The sequence below is a fragment of the Nansenia antarctica genome (assembly GCF_963989245.1).
Source record: "Nansenia antarctica genome assembly, chromosome: 6".
Lineage (NCBI taxonomy): Eukaryota > Metazoa > Chordata > Actinopteri > Argentiniformes > Microstomatidae > Nansenia > Nansenia antarctica.
In genome coordinates, this window is record NC_137676.1 from 15,070,928 (window position 1) to 15,088,295 (window position 17,368).

General features: G+C 43.5%; 1 protein-coding gene across 1 annotated transcript; it reads left to right on the forward strand.

Moving 5' to 3' along the window:
• Nucleotides 1-562: 562 nt before the first annotated feature.
• ogg1 (8-oxoguanine DNA glycosylase) lies at nucleotides 563-8,503 on the forward strand (the record flags this gene model as incomplete). The annotated part of the gene is made up of 8 exons (XM_080534237.1): nucleotides 563-709; nucleotides 4,389-4,532; nucleotides 4,630-5,003; nucleotides 5,209-5,388; nucleotides 5,538-5,716; nucleotides 7,622-7,769; nucleotides 8,119-8,168; nucleotides 8,285-8,503. The coding sequence occupies exons 1-8, from the start codon at nucleotides 702-704 to the stop codon at nucleotides 8,501-8,503; spliced, it is 1,302 nt and encodes a 433-aa protein (XP_080390363.1). The 5' UTR covers nucleotides 563-701.
• Between the last annotated feature and the right edge of the window lie 8,865 nt (nucleotides 8,504-17,368).

Consider the following 17,368-nt stretch of genomic DNA (forward strand, 5'->3'; position numbering starts at 1 on the left):
ATGAGTTGAGCAAGGCCTTGTGGTGACATGCTAGTAGCTAGCAGTTAGCACAAGGGCCTAAAATGAAAGAAATGTCAACTGTGTTACCCATGAAGTGTAACACAGTTGACAGGGTTTAACACAGTTGACAATGTTGGAAGGGTTTGTTATAGTTATGATTAACTATTGTTATTATACATGGTAAAATATGAATTTGTATTACATAGTAATTACATATTCATATGTATTACATAGTAAGTACATAAAAAGACATGTGATTCACATGATACTTTAAGAAGGGATTCACTTAACTGATCTAAACACTATTATATTGTCTATATTACATACCGAATAGGTTGAAAAGTGCTATTTTAAATCATTACATTCACAGTGTTACAACCACAGTGTTACATACTATTAAACAGAGTGATTTGTGTTTTAGGGAGATGAGGTTATCTGCTGCTGAGAAGCAGCGCCGGTACAGGGCTCGGCGTGACGCTGATACTGAGAGAAGGGCTGAATATTTACAAAAACAGAAAGAGACATGGCATGAGAACAAAAAGCAAGGGAAGGTGAAGGCACTGAAGGATTTAAGTGAGAGGGAAAAGAGAAGGAAACGAGCATATTGGAGATCAGCCCAGCGCCAGACCAGAGAGAGAAAGCAAGTGGTAGAGAACCAGGTTACTCCACCCCAGAGTCCTGAAGTTGATCCACAGCCTCAGATGTCAAGGTAAGAAAGGTTGAACAATAGAAAATAGGTTTAACAATAGATTATGGAATGATGGTAATACTAGAGTAATGACTTGTCCTTATTCTGTTCAGTCAGCATAAACAAAGGACACAATCAATAAAGTATCAATGCTTTGTGTATAATTTCAGACAGAGAAGTGCTGGAAGGAAGAAGGTCAAGAGAAGGGAGTCCAAGTTATACAGGGAGATTCAGACTTTGAAGGAATCACTTAAACTACAGAAAAGAAACACAGACAAATTCAGAAAAAGACTTGCCAGACTACAGCAACATTCAGAGTCACCCAGATCAAAAACTAAGCGCCTGTTAGGAAGGTTTCCTGTGCCTAGAGAAGTGCAGAAAACATTAGTTTTCCACCATGCCCTAGTGGACAACATCCGCAAAAAGTACGTCTCTACCAAACACAAAAAAACTAGGCAGGTAATCGCAGGTCTAGTGTCAGGAAGGATCTTGAAAAAATACAAGTGCAAAAAAAGAATTCAGGAGACTAGCAATTTCAAGAAAACAACAGAACCACAGTGATATATCCATCATCTCCAACAAGTTAAAGTACAGATCCCTATGCTATAAACTGCGCAACAAAGTTTTGTCCTTCTTGACACAGGATGAGAACAGTCGCCTAACAGCTGGGAAATCGCAAACAATAACAAGAGGGAAGATAAAGAACAGAAAAGGTTCCTAAACGACACCATGAGAAACCTGCATAGGAAATTCCTCCTTGAGAGTTCCAACTGCAGCATCTCATACTCTTTGTTCTGCCGTATGCGACCCTTCTGGGTGGTCCAGCCATCCATTGCAGACAGAGAGACCTGCTTATGCAAGGTACATGAGAATCTCTGTTTTCTTGTAGAGAAGCTACATTCTCTCCGACTCATTGGGAGCAAAGACTTGGAGAAAATGGCAGAGTCAATATGCTGTGACTCAAATTTGAAGGACTGCATGTACAGTGAATGTCCCAACTGCAAAGAGAAAGACTTTCCAGTTGCAACTGAGGGGGATTTGCAAGCAAGTGTTTTTCTCAACAGAGTCTGTTCTCAGAGAGAAAAAGAACAAGGCAGGTGAAAAGGAGAAAGTGTCTGTCAAAATCACAGTGAAAAATAGGACGGAGACAACTTTAGAGAACCTGCTAGAGCTCTTCCAATGCCAACTTAAAAACGTCAGAAGACACCTCTTCAACATAAAACGCCAATTTGCTTATCACCGGGAACTAAAGAGGCGTATGAAAGATCATGAATGCCTAATTCATGTTGATTTCTCTGAAAACTATGCTTGCAAGTACTCCACTGAAATCCAAGCCGTACACTTTGCGTCGAACCAGCAGCAGGCAACGCTCCACACTGGAGTTCTACATGTTGGTGGAGGGGAGGAACATGTGTGCTTTGGCACAATAAGCTCATCGAAAGAGAAGGGCCCCACAGCCATTTGGACTAGTGTTGTTCCGATACCATTTTTTGATCCCGATACCGATACCGATACCTGACCGTGCAGTACTTGCCGATACCGAGTACCGATACGATACCACGGCGTTTGAAAAAACAAAACAAAAAAACATGTTTTTTGAGCCGCATACTAACCTCGATGTAAAATTATTGCTAACACTTAGTCTGGCACTGCTCAAAACCTTTGTAAAACTCGTAAAGTTTTTGTAAAACTTAAGTAAAAAAAAAAAATATTTACGTTTTTGTAAAGTACTCGCCGATACCGATACCAGCATTTTGGTGCGTATCGGTGGCCATGCCGATACTAGTATCGGTATCGGAACAACACTAATTTGGACCCATCTATCCCCAATACTCAACCTGGTCAAGGCTTCCTATCCCAATGTGACTGTGGTGCATTTTTTCAGCGATGGGCCGTGCACACAATACAGGCAGAAAGGCAATTTCTATCTGTTTTGCACTATGCTGCACCAGTATGGCTTCCAATCAGGCACCTGGAACTTTTTTGAGGCAAGTCACGGCAAGGGTGCTCCAGATGGCGTAGGAGGCCTCCTCAAAAGGACCGCTGACAGGCTTGTCAGCCACGGGAAAGATATACCGAACGCTGAGCTCTTCTTCAATGCACTGGTGGATGCACAGACCTCAGTAAAACTGTTCTACATTACTGAGGATAATGTAGTTGAAGCCACAAAGAACATGCCAGAAAGTCTCCCAGTGGTGCCATCAACCATGCGCATTCACCAAGTCGCAACAGTTACCTTGGGAGAAATTAGTTACTGTGATGTGAGCTGCCTTTGCTCAACAAGACAGATCCTGGAGTGTCAGTGTTATAGCACCAAAACCTTTACCTTTGAGGTTCAGGCAACAGCACCCACACAGAAGGATAATAATCAGAAGCAGTCTGAAATTCCTTGGCAAAACTCAGACATCATCGGCCAGTGGTGTTCTCTGAAATATGATAATTTAATTTATCCTGGAATTATTCAACAGGTGACCGAAACTCATGTTGAAGTCAAATGTATGCACCGGATTGGAGTCAAACGCTTTTTCTGGCCAAGTCGGGATGATGTCCTATGGTATTTGCACGATGATATCATCAGAATGATTCCTTCTCCAACACCTGTAACGTCACGTCATGTGGAGATCGACAGAGACATATGGTCCAAGATCTCAGAAGAAGGAGAGGAATGACAAAAGGAAGCTGAAAGGAAAGAAGAAGAGGAAGGAAAGAAGGAAGGAAGGACAGAAAGGAGGAAGGAAGGAAACAAGAAAATGATGAAAAGAACACATGGGAGGGGAGAGGGGAGATTTAAAAAGATGTGTTATTAAGTGTCAATGCAGTTAAGTTGATGAGTTCAATTGAATCGATTTTTTAAATATTGTACAACATTAACACTTTGCTCACTTTGTTTATGGAAGCTCAAACATACGGTAGTAAACATAGCAACATTGAACAATTTTTATCCATAATGTCTTTTGGTATCAGAATAACAAGAAAATGCTTTACATTTTGTGGCATCAAAATAAAATGTTTTTATCTTAAAGAAAGGTTTCTCTTTTCCCCCTAATGTGTCCTGTCAATTGTGTTACTCCTCTCAACTGTGTTACTTTGACTGTCAACTGTGTTACATGTGAATTTTCTGTCATAAATCTTTTAAATGTTGGCTAAACTGTAATAACAATGATGGGGGACATTTCTAGAGAGGGAAGTCTTACATAAGGATGTTGAACAACTCTACATTTAGTGTAATGTGGATTTATGTTGAAAAAAGCTTTATCCTTGATGATAGCATCCCACAGAATACCCATTATCCAGCTCAAAATTCATATTTTCAAATCAGTTAGACAGACAACCTCAAAAACCCAAAGTGAATAGATTTAAGACCTTTCAAACAAATGTTTTATCAAATGTGTAGTACTTCATTCTCGTCTTCTATGACACAACTTTTGTCTGTAACACAGTTGACAAAATAATGATTTGCATGTCTATTTTCATTTAAATATTTAAAAAGTAATTAGAGCTTAAGCTTGGCAATTAATGAATTTAGCACATTGTATATTATGGAAACAACTTGATTATTTAGTAAAAAAGCACACTAATTTCTTACATTTTTGGTTGATATGAAATGTACCCCTAATTATAGAATGACTCTGAAGGTAAAGTGATTGTTGTTGAAAGCTATTGAGAATTCTTATTAATTTCTCTATACTACTTTTTTTAGGGAAGCTGACATCCTCCATTGTCCACACACTATGTCACAGCATGCCATGCTGTCCGCAGGGGCAAAGGCTTGTTGGCGGTCCCTCGCCTGTTCACGGTCAGAGCTGAGGCTTGACCTCACCCTGGGCTGTGGACAGTCCTTCCGGTAAGTTCCTGTGACCACCACTTTAGCTCAGTCAGTTAGGGTGTTTTTTACCCAGCCTAGATGCTAACACATTCCCTCACCCACCACACCCCTTTAGCTGGCGAGAGACAGGTGAGGGCCACTGGACCGGCGTGATGGGGGGACGAGTGTGGACTCTTACCCAGACGGACGACACTCTGTGGTATCACACCTACACCAGCCAAGGCAGCTTGGCGGGGGAAGGGGGTGGGAAGAAGAGGAAAGCGGGGGCTTCCCTCCGGGGATCAAACAGCTCTGTGAAGAGACCCAAAGGGGTGGCAGAGGTAAAGGAGGAAGAGGAAGAGCCAGTGGCTGTGACCACTGAGCGAGACAGGAAGGAGGAAGAAGAGATGCTGAGGGATTACTTCCAGTTGGAAGTGAAACTGGGAGATCTGTACAAAGAGTGGGGAGCTGCTGACTCACACTTCAAACACATCGCCAACATCTTCACAGGTGTGTTTGTGTTTGTGTCTGGTACCGCAGTATTTCTGCTTCATCAGCGGTTCGTCTGTAATTCTTGTATCTGAAGTGTTTATTTATATCTCTCCTGGGGTGAGAATGCTGCTCTTAGTTATACTGTGTCTCTGGTGTGTTTTGAGTCTGAATGCTGCATCAGTTATACTGTATCTCTGGTGTGTGTTGGGTCTCCCCCTCCCAGGGGTGCGTATGTTGCGTCAGGACCCCACTGAGTGTCTGTTCTCCTTCATCTGCACCTCCAACAACCACATCTCCCGTATCCAGGGCATGGTGGAGAGGCTATGCCAAAATCTTGGCACCCCGCTGTGCCAGCTGGATGACACCGGCTACCATGACTTCCCCTCTCTGCACGCCCTCTCTGGTAACATGTGTGTGTGTGTGTGTGTGTGTGTGTGTGTGTGTGTGTGTGCTGTTGCTGCTTTTTCGCTGAATTACACTGATGTCCACAGATGAGTAAGATGTATTGCTGACATCGCTGTTACTGTATTTTATTTGTGCTGTGATTGGCAGAGAGCAGTGTGGAGGCGTGTCTAAGGGATCTGGGTTTTGGGTACCGGGCCCGGTTCCTGCAGCAGAGTGCCAGGCAGATCCTGGATACCCACAGTCCCCAGTGGCTCCAGGGGCTCCGCAGCGCCCCCTATCTGCAGGCCCGCGACGCACTGCGCACTCTGCCTGGGGTTGGCCTCAAGGTACGATCACTCCGGACCAATGTAATCTCACTGAGTCACTCTGACGAGACGCAGCAGCTGTGGAAAGACACTGGTAGCAAGAAAGTGTCCTCAATGAAACCTTTTGTTTTCACTAGTACCCGCCTTTTCTCCTTGCCCACTAAGTATCAAATCTCAGTGAAGAAGTACCGTATTTTCCGCACTATAAGGCGCACCGGATTATAAGGCGCACCTTCAATGAATGGCCTATTTTAGAACTGTTTTCATATACAGGGCGCACCGGATTATAAGGCGCATAGAATAGAATATAGAATACTGCAGTCAAACCTTTGACTGGGGTTGCGTTACGCCCAAGCTCCACCTACTGCGTTGGTGTTGTGTCAACTTCCCGTTGTCCATGCTCCACCTGAGCGTTGTCACCGTCAACGTTCTACCTGCTCCACTGTCAAAAATATATATTTTTCCACCTCAAGTATCAGACGTTCGTCATCCATTTTTGCAACAAGCGTCAAGGACCTGCGGTGATTCACAGCTGACTCGCGTGAATAGCAATTCGCAATAGCTGCGACCACGAGATATAGAGTAGTTAGCTACAAGCATTTTCAATCTGCTATTATCTCTATTAGTGGATTAACCGCTGTGGTGATTTAACAGCTGATAAAAATACATCAAGTAGACTACAAACAGAGCAAAACAATAAAACAACACCAGAAAACAACCAATAGGCTATACAATTATAACCAACAACCAATATGTGACAGCTCCTGGTGAAATGTGCAACGTAATTTTTCAGTTTTTACACATGCTTAAACTACAGATTGTAAGCTTTCAAATGATGTGTCATACATTCAAATCAGAGAAAGATTGAACACGACAGGCGTATTTGAATGTTGGTTCACCTCAAACACTGAATGGGAGAAAAGTGACTCTAACGCAGCCACAGCTACGAACGCTGCTAACAAAACACATCGCTACGAAAGTCCAAACTGTATTTTAATAACATGACAACATACTGGGAGAACATCGACATACTAAAAACACATAACTACACATAACTAGATGAACACACAGTTCTTGCTTTTGAACACGAACTAAAACGAAAGTATGTTTACAAGTCAACCCTCCCTTACCGGTAGCCTCCGGCAAACGAGAATAATTAATCCAATACACACATTATAAGTGTTTAGTGATCGTTAAACTGTTGTTTATTATATCGAGTGGGTACTTTAAAACTTCAAGTTGAAAGCACCAAGAAGGACCGCCTCGAAATTCATCGATGTTCATGTCCCGTGCTCGCGCTGTTGCCTTCATTCGAATAGTGACTGTAGAGACGCTTCTACTTGCTGCTCTCTGTTCAACAACCCACTGTTCGAGTTTGTCCTCTAACTGTTTGCCCTCTAACTGTGTCTAACTGTGGCCATCTCGCTTTGTTCCCTCGGAAACTCTGTTTAGTCTTCTTTACTTGGGGTCTTGTGGTGTGGGACTGTGAGTAAGCACATCAGTACCGGTGTTTACTGATTACCGTAATGCTGCAAGCGGTGCGCCTTTGTAGTTTACCAGTCGTACTGAAACATTTTGACAGAGCGCCTTGAGCGCCGTGTACTACCAGTATGGATCAACCAATTAACAAATTGATCCATATATAAGGCGCTCCGGATTATAAGGCGCACTGTCGTTTTTTTGGAAAATTAAAGGCTTTTAAGTGCGCCTTATAGTGCGGAAAATACGGTAAACAAGAAGTTTATAATGCATTATATCATGTGCATTGCATTACATTAAGAATGCATGTATAGCCCCTGCTGGTATGCTGTTTGAAGGAGTAATATAGGTATAATAACAACTGGTAGGTGTAATAGAGACCGTTATAAAGGTATTATTCATCAGTGGTTCATAGAGGGGGCTACCTTTTTCCCCCCTGTACTGTAGGTGGCAGACTGTGTATGTCTGATGTCCCTTGATAAGACGTGTGCGGTGCCTGTGGACACACACGTGTGGCAGATCGCTAAACGAGACTACGGCTGTGCTGCTGGCGGCGGGCAGAAGACCCTCACCGACAAGGTCCACCGCGACATCGGTGAGAATTTATGCGGCGAGTTTTACTTCGCAGATTTGTTACTGCGTAGCACTCTAATAATAACACATGCTACTGTTGCCCCCCTTCTCTGGCCTTCAGAGGTCTAAAAAACATTTAGGAACTGATCATCTGAGGCCGGGGGTGGTTCAGTGGTCTAGCATAATATGCCCATGTCGGCATGGGTTCAAATAAGGAGTCTGACATACTGCTGACATACACTCTTCTCCTTACTTTCCTGTCTATCTTCACTATCTCTATCCAATAAAATGAGTGGGACTGCCCCACTCAGAGAAAAATAACCATTAAAAAAAATTAGGAAGGAATTGACTTTGATTTGATTTCTGCACAGGTGACTTCTTCAGACAGCTATGGGGTCCTTATGCTGGTTGGGCGCACTCGGTGAGTAGCATGTGTATGAAGGGAAGAGAAACAAGATCGGTTGTTCAGGATTGACTCTCTGCTCTTTCTCCCACCCCCTCTCTCAACACTGATGGCTGAGTGTCTCTCTGTCCCAGGTGTTGTTCTGTGCCGACCTCAAGAAGTTCCAGAAGCTGAAAGAAACGTCCTCTCTGAAACAAGAGAAAGAGGAAGAGGAGGAGGTCAAGACAAAGACCATGGTGAAGATAGAGAGAGATGGAACGGGAAAGAACAAGAAAACCAGGGGAATGTGCGATAGGAAGGTGAAGACATCTGTGAAGGAGGAGGAGGAGGAGGAGGAGGAGGGGGTGAAGTGAAGTGAGATCTTGGTCAGCAGAATTGGGAGGTCAACTTTTATCTGCTTTGACACTCATTAGCTTATGCTACAGCTCAGGGCTCTGACCTAAATGTCTGTCATTCGCTGCCCTCCTCTCTGGGACCACTGAGTTCAGTCACACCGCTAGGAACAGCCATACTGTACCATCAATCAGGGGTGCAAACTTGTCACCTTTCTGCTAAATTAGCAGTTTTTACCTCAAAATAGGTCATCCAAGTGAATCTATATTGAATATTAATTATTTCTTTTTGCGGAGGGGGGGGTCTAAGTCTCATCCAAGTCACATGATGCATGAGCTCACTAATCTTCCTGTCTGCTAAACTCCGCTGCTGTTGAAACAACTTTTCGCTTCAGGCAGCTAGGTACAGTGTGGAGAACACAGTTACGGTAAACTGTTTTTAAGGTCAGAGCCCCCCCCGTACATTGTTTTCCTTTAAGGTTAGCCGCGCATTGACAACATTTTATTTTGCCCGAAAAATAAGAAAATGATCATTCACCTTTTTGGGCCATCACCAGTTTGCACCCTGAATATTATATATGCAATTTAGCTGACACTTTTGTCCAAAGTGACTTACATTGCAGTGAGTCATACATTTTCAGTATATATGGTCCTAGCAGGAATTGAACCCACAACCTAAGCGTTGTTAACTGAGCCACCGAGTACCACTCCTCTACAGAAGTCTGTCATCATTCCCTATTGTGTCTGTTTTCCTGTGTTAATGAACAGCTGTGATGTGACTTGAGAATGAAACTACACTGTTATTTTACACTGTTATTTTATACAACATGGTTTCATGGACTACTACAAAAAAAATGTGTAACAGTTTTTTACAATGAAAATAAAAAACGCTATGTACAGTTTTTCTGTGTTTTTTCACCCTTCATACATACCCTTCATACATACTTATTGGTCGAGTTGTGAAAAAGACACAGCCTATACTCACATGGTCAGTCCTCCCTAGAGGTCTGCAGGCCCAACGGGTCCCAACGCCATGAACAGGATTAGGGCCGGGCTTGGGCGGATTTTATTTGGCATAGATAGGGTTCGGGCTGGCCCGGGCTCTTTGACACAGACACACGTAGTGTTCCCGAGTGTCAGCAAGAATTGAAAATAGGGTAGGGCTCGGGCCGGGGTAAATGCTTAGCTCGTCGGGTAGGGTAGGGCCCGGCCTGAATGCCACAGGCTTGGGCCGGGCTCAGGCCGAGATTTCAGGCCCACGCAGACCTCTATTCCTCCCCTGTATACAGTTCATGGGAGTACCTCCTGCCAGTGGACTGAAATAAAGAAGTTGTGGATGTCAGACATGGCCTCTAGATGGCGATAAGGTTGAGATATCCTCTGTTTCATTATCACGCGATTTCCGAGGCCAGTTGCTTATAATAGATATTTCTATTTTTGCAAACGATTTTTTTTTGCTGTTTCATAATCTTAGAATTAATTATGTCTGGCCCTGGGGGAAATAGTGTACCATATGCAAATGCATTGAACAGGGATCACTTTAGCTCATGTCTAAAGACAGCGGTCCATGCCCCTATGATGCAGTGCACACAGTCTCTAGTGGATGCAAAACATTTACAGTGTCTTTCTGTGTGTCTGTCCATAAAAAGCCCAGTCTCAGGCCAGCTGTGAAGTGCCATGTCTGTGCATGTATGTGCATGTATCTATAGGCATTAGTCAGCTGGGTCAGCATGTCTGTTTATAGCAGGGATTGCAGTTATCTGCCCTCAGTGCTATGGGCTATAAGTGTGTATGTGTAGGGAGTGTCACTAACCAGTTTGTGTTGTTTGTGAACATGGATCACAATAATGTCCCTCTATATACAATATTACATTCCTTGCCCACTTCTATATACACTCACCGGACACTTTATTAGGAACACGTGTACAGTCCAAGCTGGTGAAGGTGGTGTAATGACGTGGGGAAAGCTTTCTTGGCACACTTCGTTAATACCAATCAGACATCGCTTGAATGCCACAGCCTATTTGGGTATTGTTGCTGACCATGTGCACCTTCCTTCATGGCTACTTCCAGCATGATAATGCACCATGTCTCAAGGCAAACGTCGTCTCAAACTGGTTTCATGAACATGACAATGACAGTGTTGTTTAGTGGCCTCGGACTTTGGGATGTGGTGGAACAGGAGATTGCACAGCTTGAAAGTGCACCTGAAAAAGCACAAAGAATTGAGGCTGTTTTGAGAGCGAAGGGAGGCCCTACCCAGTATTAGTATAGTGTTCCTAATAAAGTGTTCAGCGTGTGTGTGTGTGTGTGTGCGCTTGCATGCATGCATGCACACATGGCTTATGGTAATTCTTAATTAATGAGCAAATGCATATGTACTTGCATCTGTGTGTGTGTGTGTGTGTGTGTGTGTCTGCCGGCCTGCACGTGTACCGCCCAGTGTGTGTGCGTGTGTGTGTGTGTGTTTTTATCCTCAGGTTGTTTATTTCTGTGAGTGTGTGTGCAGCCATGTGTATTAATGAATGAGTGAGTCAGCTTTCATCTCCAGTCTAGTTGCGTTGGGCAGAGGAGCTGGGCCGCAGCTTTAGGGCAGAGGGAGAGAAAGAACATACTGATATAAATAGTACTGAGGGAACAGGAGAGAGAGAAAACAGAGCAAAGAGGAGAACAGTAAGTTGGTGGAGTGGGACTGAAAGACATCGCCTGAATACGTTGTTTCTCCAACGTTTGCACATATGCATGCACACAAACACACTCACAAAGACAGAAATAGCCAGAGGTCCCTATGTATTGTGTAAGAGATGCATTCCAGCCTGTGCCATTTCTCTCTAGAGGAGTGTTTTTATTCTGAAAGGATGCGTCTCTGAAAACCACTGCTTTCCTCTAAAGGGGTTGTGTTACTCCCCACGGACACCAGGGGGCGCACTCTCAGAGCCCCAGCACAAAGAGGGGCTTGTGTCATTGCCAGATGTGCTGTTGGGCTGTGTTTGTCTGTCTCTGGGTGGGAGCATGAGAGGGGTGTGTGTGCGGATATGGGTGTGTTAAGAGAGAGAGAGTGTGTGTGCGTGCGTGTGTGTGTGTGTGTGTGTGTGTGCATGTATGGGTTATCTGTATGATAGTATGTCTCCATGTGGCTCTGATTGTTATGGCTAAACCCTGGGATTTGTGTTCTTCTTTAGTGGGCAGGCTATGTGAAGCCAGTGGTACAACATGTACCTCTCTGTTTTTCATTTAAGAACCACTCTCTCCTTCTCTCACACACTCTGGCTAGGGCCTCTGTGTGTCTCTCCCCCTTTTCTCTCTCTCTCTCTCTCTCTCTCTCTCTCTCTCTCTCTCTCTCTCTCTCTCATATACATGCACCAAAGATGGTCTGTCTGTCTCTCACTATTTCACTCTCCTTTGTCTAATAATACAAGACAAGTGATAGCTTCTGAATAATAACAGCTGTACTATTATAATAGTCTGTTACAGAGAAGCCTTAGAAGGCTCTGTTCTGTTTTAGAGAAGAGATGGTATGGAGTCCCCCCCTCCTGTCCCTCCAGATCTGATGAAACCCAACGCTGGTGGAGAGAGAGAGAAGGGGAGGCTGAGGTACAAGGGAGAGCAACCCCCACATAGAGCTCCTTCTTTGGGGCCCAGAACGGGGAGATTATCCCTGAGTGTCTAGACAACCAGTGAGAGACCGGAGCGGGTGGATATATTTTAGCTAAGCTCCCCCAGACTCATCTGTTGTTGATATTTAGGTTAGCATATCATATGCCTGGGCTGTCCATAATGGAAGTGGTTCATCTCATTGAGAAAATGAATATTGTTCATCATCTGATTATTGCCAGTGTGCCTCAGTGCTGGCGTGTTAGATTTCCATCCTGGTAGGATCATCCCTAATGACCGAATGGTATGCATCTACAACATTCCTGTACCAAGAGGGAGTATAAACACTACCTACCTGTGTGGGACTGCTTTCACTAGCATGTGGCCGTGATTTTGTCTGTGACTGTGTATGTCTTAGGGTTTTTCGACCAGCTAACCACCTCTTTTCAGCTCAAGGATGTTGTACAAAGAAGTTGTTCATTTAACACATGTGGCTCCAAGTGTGCTGGAAAGCTAACCAATGTTTGCGTCTGGATCTCTTCTGAGGCATATACCCTTCTTTAACTGTGTGTATCTGTCCATCTCTTCCTCTGTGCACGGGGCTATCTCTCCATCTCTCCATCTCTCTCTTTCTCTTTCTCTCTCTCGTTCTCTCCCATCCTCTTCTCTGACTCTAAAACACATATAGATCTTCTCTCTTATTTCACACAGGCGGACAGATGGACACCCATACGGGGGTGATGACTCATGGGGGCTTTTTAGGTGATTTTAGGCTGTCAGCTGAATCGGGGCCCCTCCCTCCCCCGACTGATAGACCAGATTACTGTAATCTTGTTACGGAGAGAGAACGTAGCTGGATAATGCCCTACTCAAACACATATGGTGTAGTAATATAGTAATGATACACACCGACCAACACATGCTGAACACACTTTCATACTGACATACCTGTACTTATAAAGTAATAACAACAGACTGTAGGTATACTCACTTACACAAAGCCATTACACTAAACACACTCTCAATAGATAGCAATGCATTTGCAACTGGCCTTAGAACATTCACACATTTATTTATAGCTTAGTCAGACTCAGAGCATAAATGCATCCCATCACATGGTATACTTTATATTTTCTGCATGTTTCATATTTCATCCATGAATTCTTATCATACACAGCCATGTGTGGAATTTGAACAACAATTTAAAAACTAAAAAGACCTAAATAACATTATTACTTTGATAATTGTGTCAATTTACAGACAGACAGGCGGTTCCATTCCACATGAACTCTCACTCTCTCCCACACACACTCTCACTAATTGGGGGACAAAGAGAGACAGACACACACAACAAATGGTCATTGTGAGAAAGACAAAGAGGCGGAAACGTGCGTGCGCTCACACACACACACAGGCACGCACACACACAGACACACACACACACTTTTAAATGCCGCTTTTGTCTTATTTTTGCGACAATATTGGATATGAAACTGGACATGGAAAGAGTTCCACGGTTGCAAATCTGTATTCCACTGCAGCAGGGCCTATTTGTAGTTTAGGGTTTAGATATTGTTGTTACAGTCAAATAAGTGAAAGATGTGTTCTTACCTTGTGTGTGCCTGTGTCAGGGTTCGTGTTTGATCTTTTATGTAAATAACCTACCTGTTAAACCTGATGGAGTGTTCGTTGTCATATATTTTGAATGAAATTTGCATATTAGTCACAAAATATCAATGTACTAATATCTTTCCCACTCTTCATTCTCCCCCCCCCCCCCCCTCCTCCCTCCTCCCTCCCTTCGTGTCTCCTGCTGGCTCTATAGTAATGTAATGGTCTTAAGGAAATCCATGGAGATAAACGGGTTATTTTGGTTCCTTGAACTCAGCTCCAGAGTACAATATCTGAGAGAGATACAGAGACAGTGAGATCATCAGAGAGACCTGTGCTTCCCTCAGACACAACACCACATGAATTATGCATTGTTTGTTCCTGAACTGTGTATATGTGTGTGTGTGTGTGTGTGTGTGTGTGTGTGTGTGTGTGTGTGTGTGTGTGTGTGTGTGTGTGTGGTTACCAGTTTGCATCTGTGTGCACACCACATAGTATTGTGTGTGTGTGTGTGTGTGTGTGTGTGTGTGTATGTGTGTATGTGTGTATGTGTGTATGTGTGTATGTGTGTATGTGTGTGTGTGTGTGTGTGTGTGTGTGTGTGTGTGTGTGTGTGTGTGTGTGTGTGTGCGTGTGTGCAGGTGTGTCCAGGGCAGTGATGCCGGTAACGCGATACTAAGTATCGCGATACTCTAATCTGATTACTTTTCCCAGTAACGACTATTCTATCGCGATACTATTTCCAAATCAGTAATCTGATTAAAGTTACTTATTCGAGTGACTGTGCGTTACTATTGCGTTACTACCTCATAACTTAGGCTAAATGCAGTATTTCTTTGTAATGTTCGATAGTAAACAAACATTTATTGCTTTTCTCGCGTCTTGGGGAGTGACGTCAGTGATCACGTTTTCAACACGAGGTGCAGCAGAATCGCTCACGTGTATCACCACGCTGATTGCACAGTGTAAACAGAAGCGTATAATGGAGCGAGAACAGAGATATGCGTTAAATAGCTGGAAATATAGGGATTATTTTGAGTTTGTGTCAGCAAAGGATGACAAGAACATAAATGTTCGTTGTACACTCTGTGCTGGCAAGAAAATATTGTCCTGTGGTAAAAGCCTGAATGGTCAGGGTAGGTTTTAGGTTTTGTGAAACCCCTCCTTGCTAGTTACTGTTAAGGGGAGGCTACCCCCCCTAGACTTTGCCAATAGGCAAAAAAAGAAAGAAAATAGATATCACTATGAACACATTCCCAGTTTGTTATGTACATAAAAACTATGAAAAAATGTATTGCAAGTTTTCTGAATTTATTATTGTTTATGTTTATTATGCAAATTAGATGCTAATTGGACCCAAATCTCCAGGATCACTCACACCATCATATTTGTCAAAAATTTTTTATTTTTTTTTTATTTATGTTGACACATAAGAAAACAAACTTTGCACACAGCAGATTGTGTCTATGTCCTCGTATCAGCCCATACATCAGGAAATACTGTCCATAGTCATAAAAAAATCTATTTTCGCCATGGTTTTGGTATAAAATGTACTATAAACAGGGCTATGAATGATATATCATCAAACTCTTGTGTGCAGAGAAGCAGAATATGGATAGGAAGAAATGTGGAAAGTTTGGTCTGTTTTGGTGCAAGGAAAATCCTTGTGTGTGGACAAGTGTGTGGACAAACACATAAAAACAAATTTTCGGGAAAACAGACTCAAAGTTTTGTATTGTGAAATATGAAACATTTTTATTTGAAACTGCTATTCACAAACACAAAACCTAATCAAACCATTAGCAATAAACATCCTAAACACCTGACTGATAACTGAATAACATAAACTGAACAGAAATGCACACAGGCTACAAATAGTGGCTGTTATGGAATAGAAAGTGTCTCCCTCTCTCACAAACCTCTGGCACCACCATGTAATCAGCACACAGAACTACAGCCAGCCAGCCAGCCACACACACACACACACACACACACACACACACACACACACACACACACACACACACACACACACACACACACACACACACACACACTTGTGTCAAGCCTAGTTACAGAACCTGGTACTGGTGTGTGAGCACATCTGCCTCTCCTGTGTGTGAGAGAGGGACAGAACCTGGTACTGGCGCCGCAACCGAGTCGGGGCTCGGATATGTGTTCGGCGGGCCCGAGCCGATTCAGGAAATATTAGAACGGCGTCTGTGGCTCGTACGGTTGCGACGCAGCGGTACTTTGACCTGAAGTGCCTAGGCCGAGAAGCCTGAATTTGAGTTATTTTTAAATGCTTTTCGGTCAGCGCGGCCGTTCCGAGGCGCAGAGACGCACCGTTTTCGACGAGGTCATTCGTAAGGGGCTTGGCACCCGTACTCTGTCGAGTTTTTTCTGCTAGGCGCGACCGAAGATGTTCGACATTTGTGAAAACCAGACCTCTAGCTCACTCAGGAGGGGAGTTATGAATTCTGGCCACAGGAGGCCATACAATGGGCTAGAGACTTGAAATCACTTTTGTCTGAAAGCTGGCATCCCACTGATGGTGTGTGTCTTTTTCTGTTCCCCTGGCTACATAGGAAGTGTCCCAAAGGTGAGCCTAAAGTTCAGGAGGTCGCCAATGTTAAACGGCTGAGTGGGGAGGGGTAGTGAGTGACTAAATTGAGTGCTGTTTGGTGATACATTGGGCTAGAGATCTGAAATCACTTTTGGCTGAAAGCTGGCATCCCACTGATGGTGTGTGTCTTTTTCTGTTCCCCTGGCTACATAGGAAGTGTCCCAAAAGTGAGCCTAAAGTTCAGGAGGTCGCCAATGTTAAACGGTGGGTCACAGTGATTGACTAAATTGAGCGCTGTTTGGTGATACATTGGGCTAGAGACTTGAAATCACTTTTGTCTGAAAGCTGGCATCCCACTGATGGTGTGTGTCTTTTTCTGTTCCCCTGGCTACATAGGAAGTGTCCCAAAAGTGTCCCTAAAGTTCAGTAGGTCGCCAATGTTAAACGGCTGAGTGGAGAGGCTAGTTCCGCCTTCCGCGTCACATGGGACACGACAACCAATCACATTCGAGAATTTTCGCATCAACCAATAGAATCGCGTATTCTAAAAGAATGCAACCTATCTATTTTAGTGATTGGTTGCTGATACAAGGGGCGTTGTAAATTTTGGAAGCGGCCATTTTGAGCACAAGAAACACATCTTTCAAACAAGGCCAGGCTTGATGTATTTCAGACAGCAGCCGTTTCGGTAACGCTGTGCGTAAACTACTAACTTTTGGCGAATTTATGAGGATTTTACGGACGCATGCACCACAATCAAGTAAAATAAACAACCAAATGTGTTTTTGTCGACGTTGTATTGTCACTAATATGAAAGAAAACATGTTTAGGAGGCAAAAGAGCAACTCATCTCAAAATCGGGGAAAAATGGGAAATTGCGTTTTGAGGGGGGTAGCCCCACTTAAATAAAGATTATATTTATTTTATTGTTTAAAAACAAGTATTTATGTTGGGTGAGGCAAAGAAAGACTCTTTATTTTGTTGTTTTAAGTTATTGTTTAAAGTTTAATTATGTAATTTAAGTTACTGTTAAAATAAAGTGAGTTTTGGCAAAACCAGTTTTCATTTTTATGTTGCGGGTGGGGGGGGGGGGGGGGGGGGTCGGGTGCCTAGGC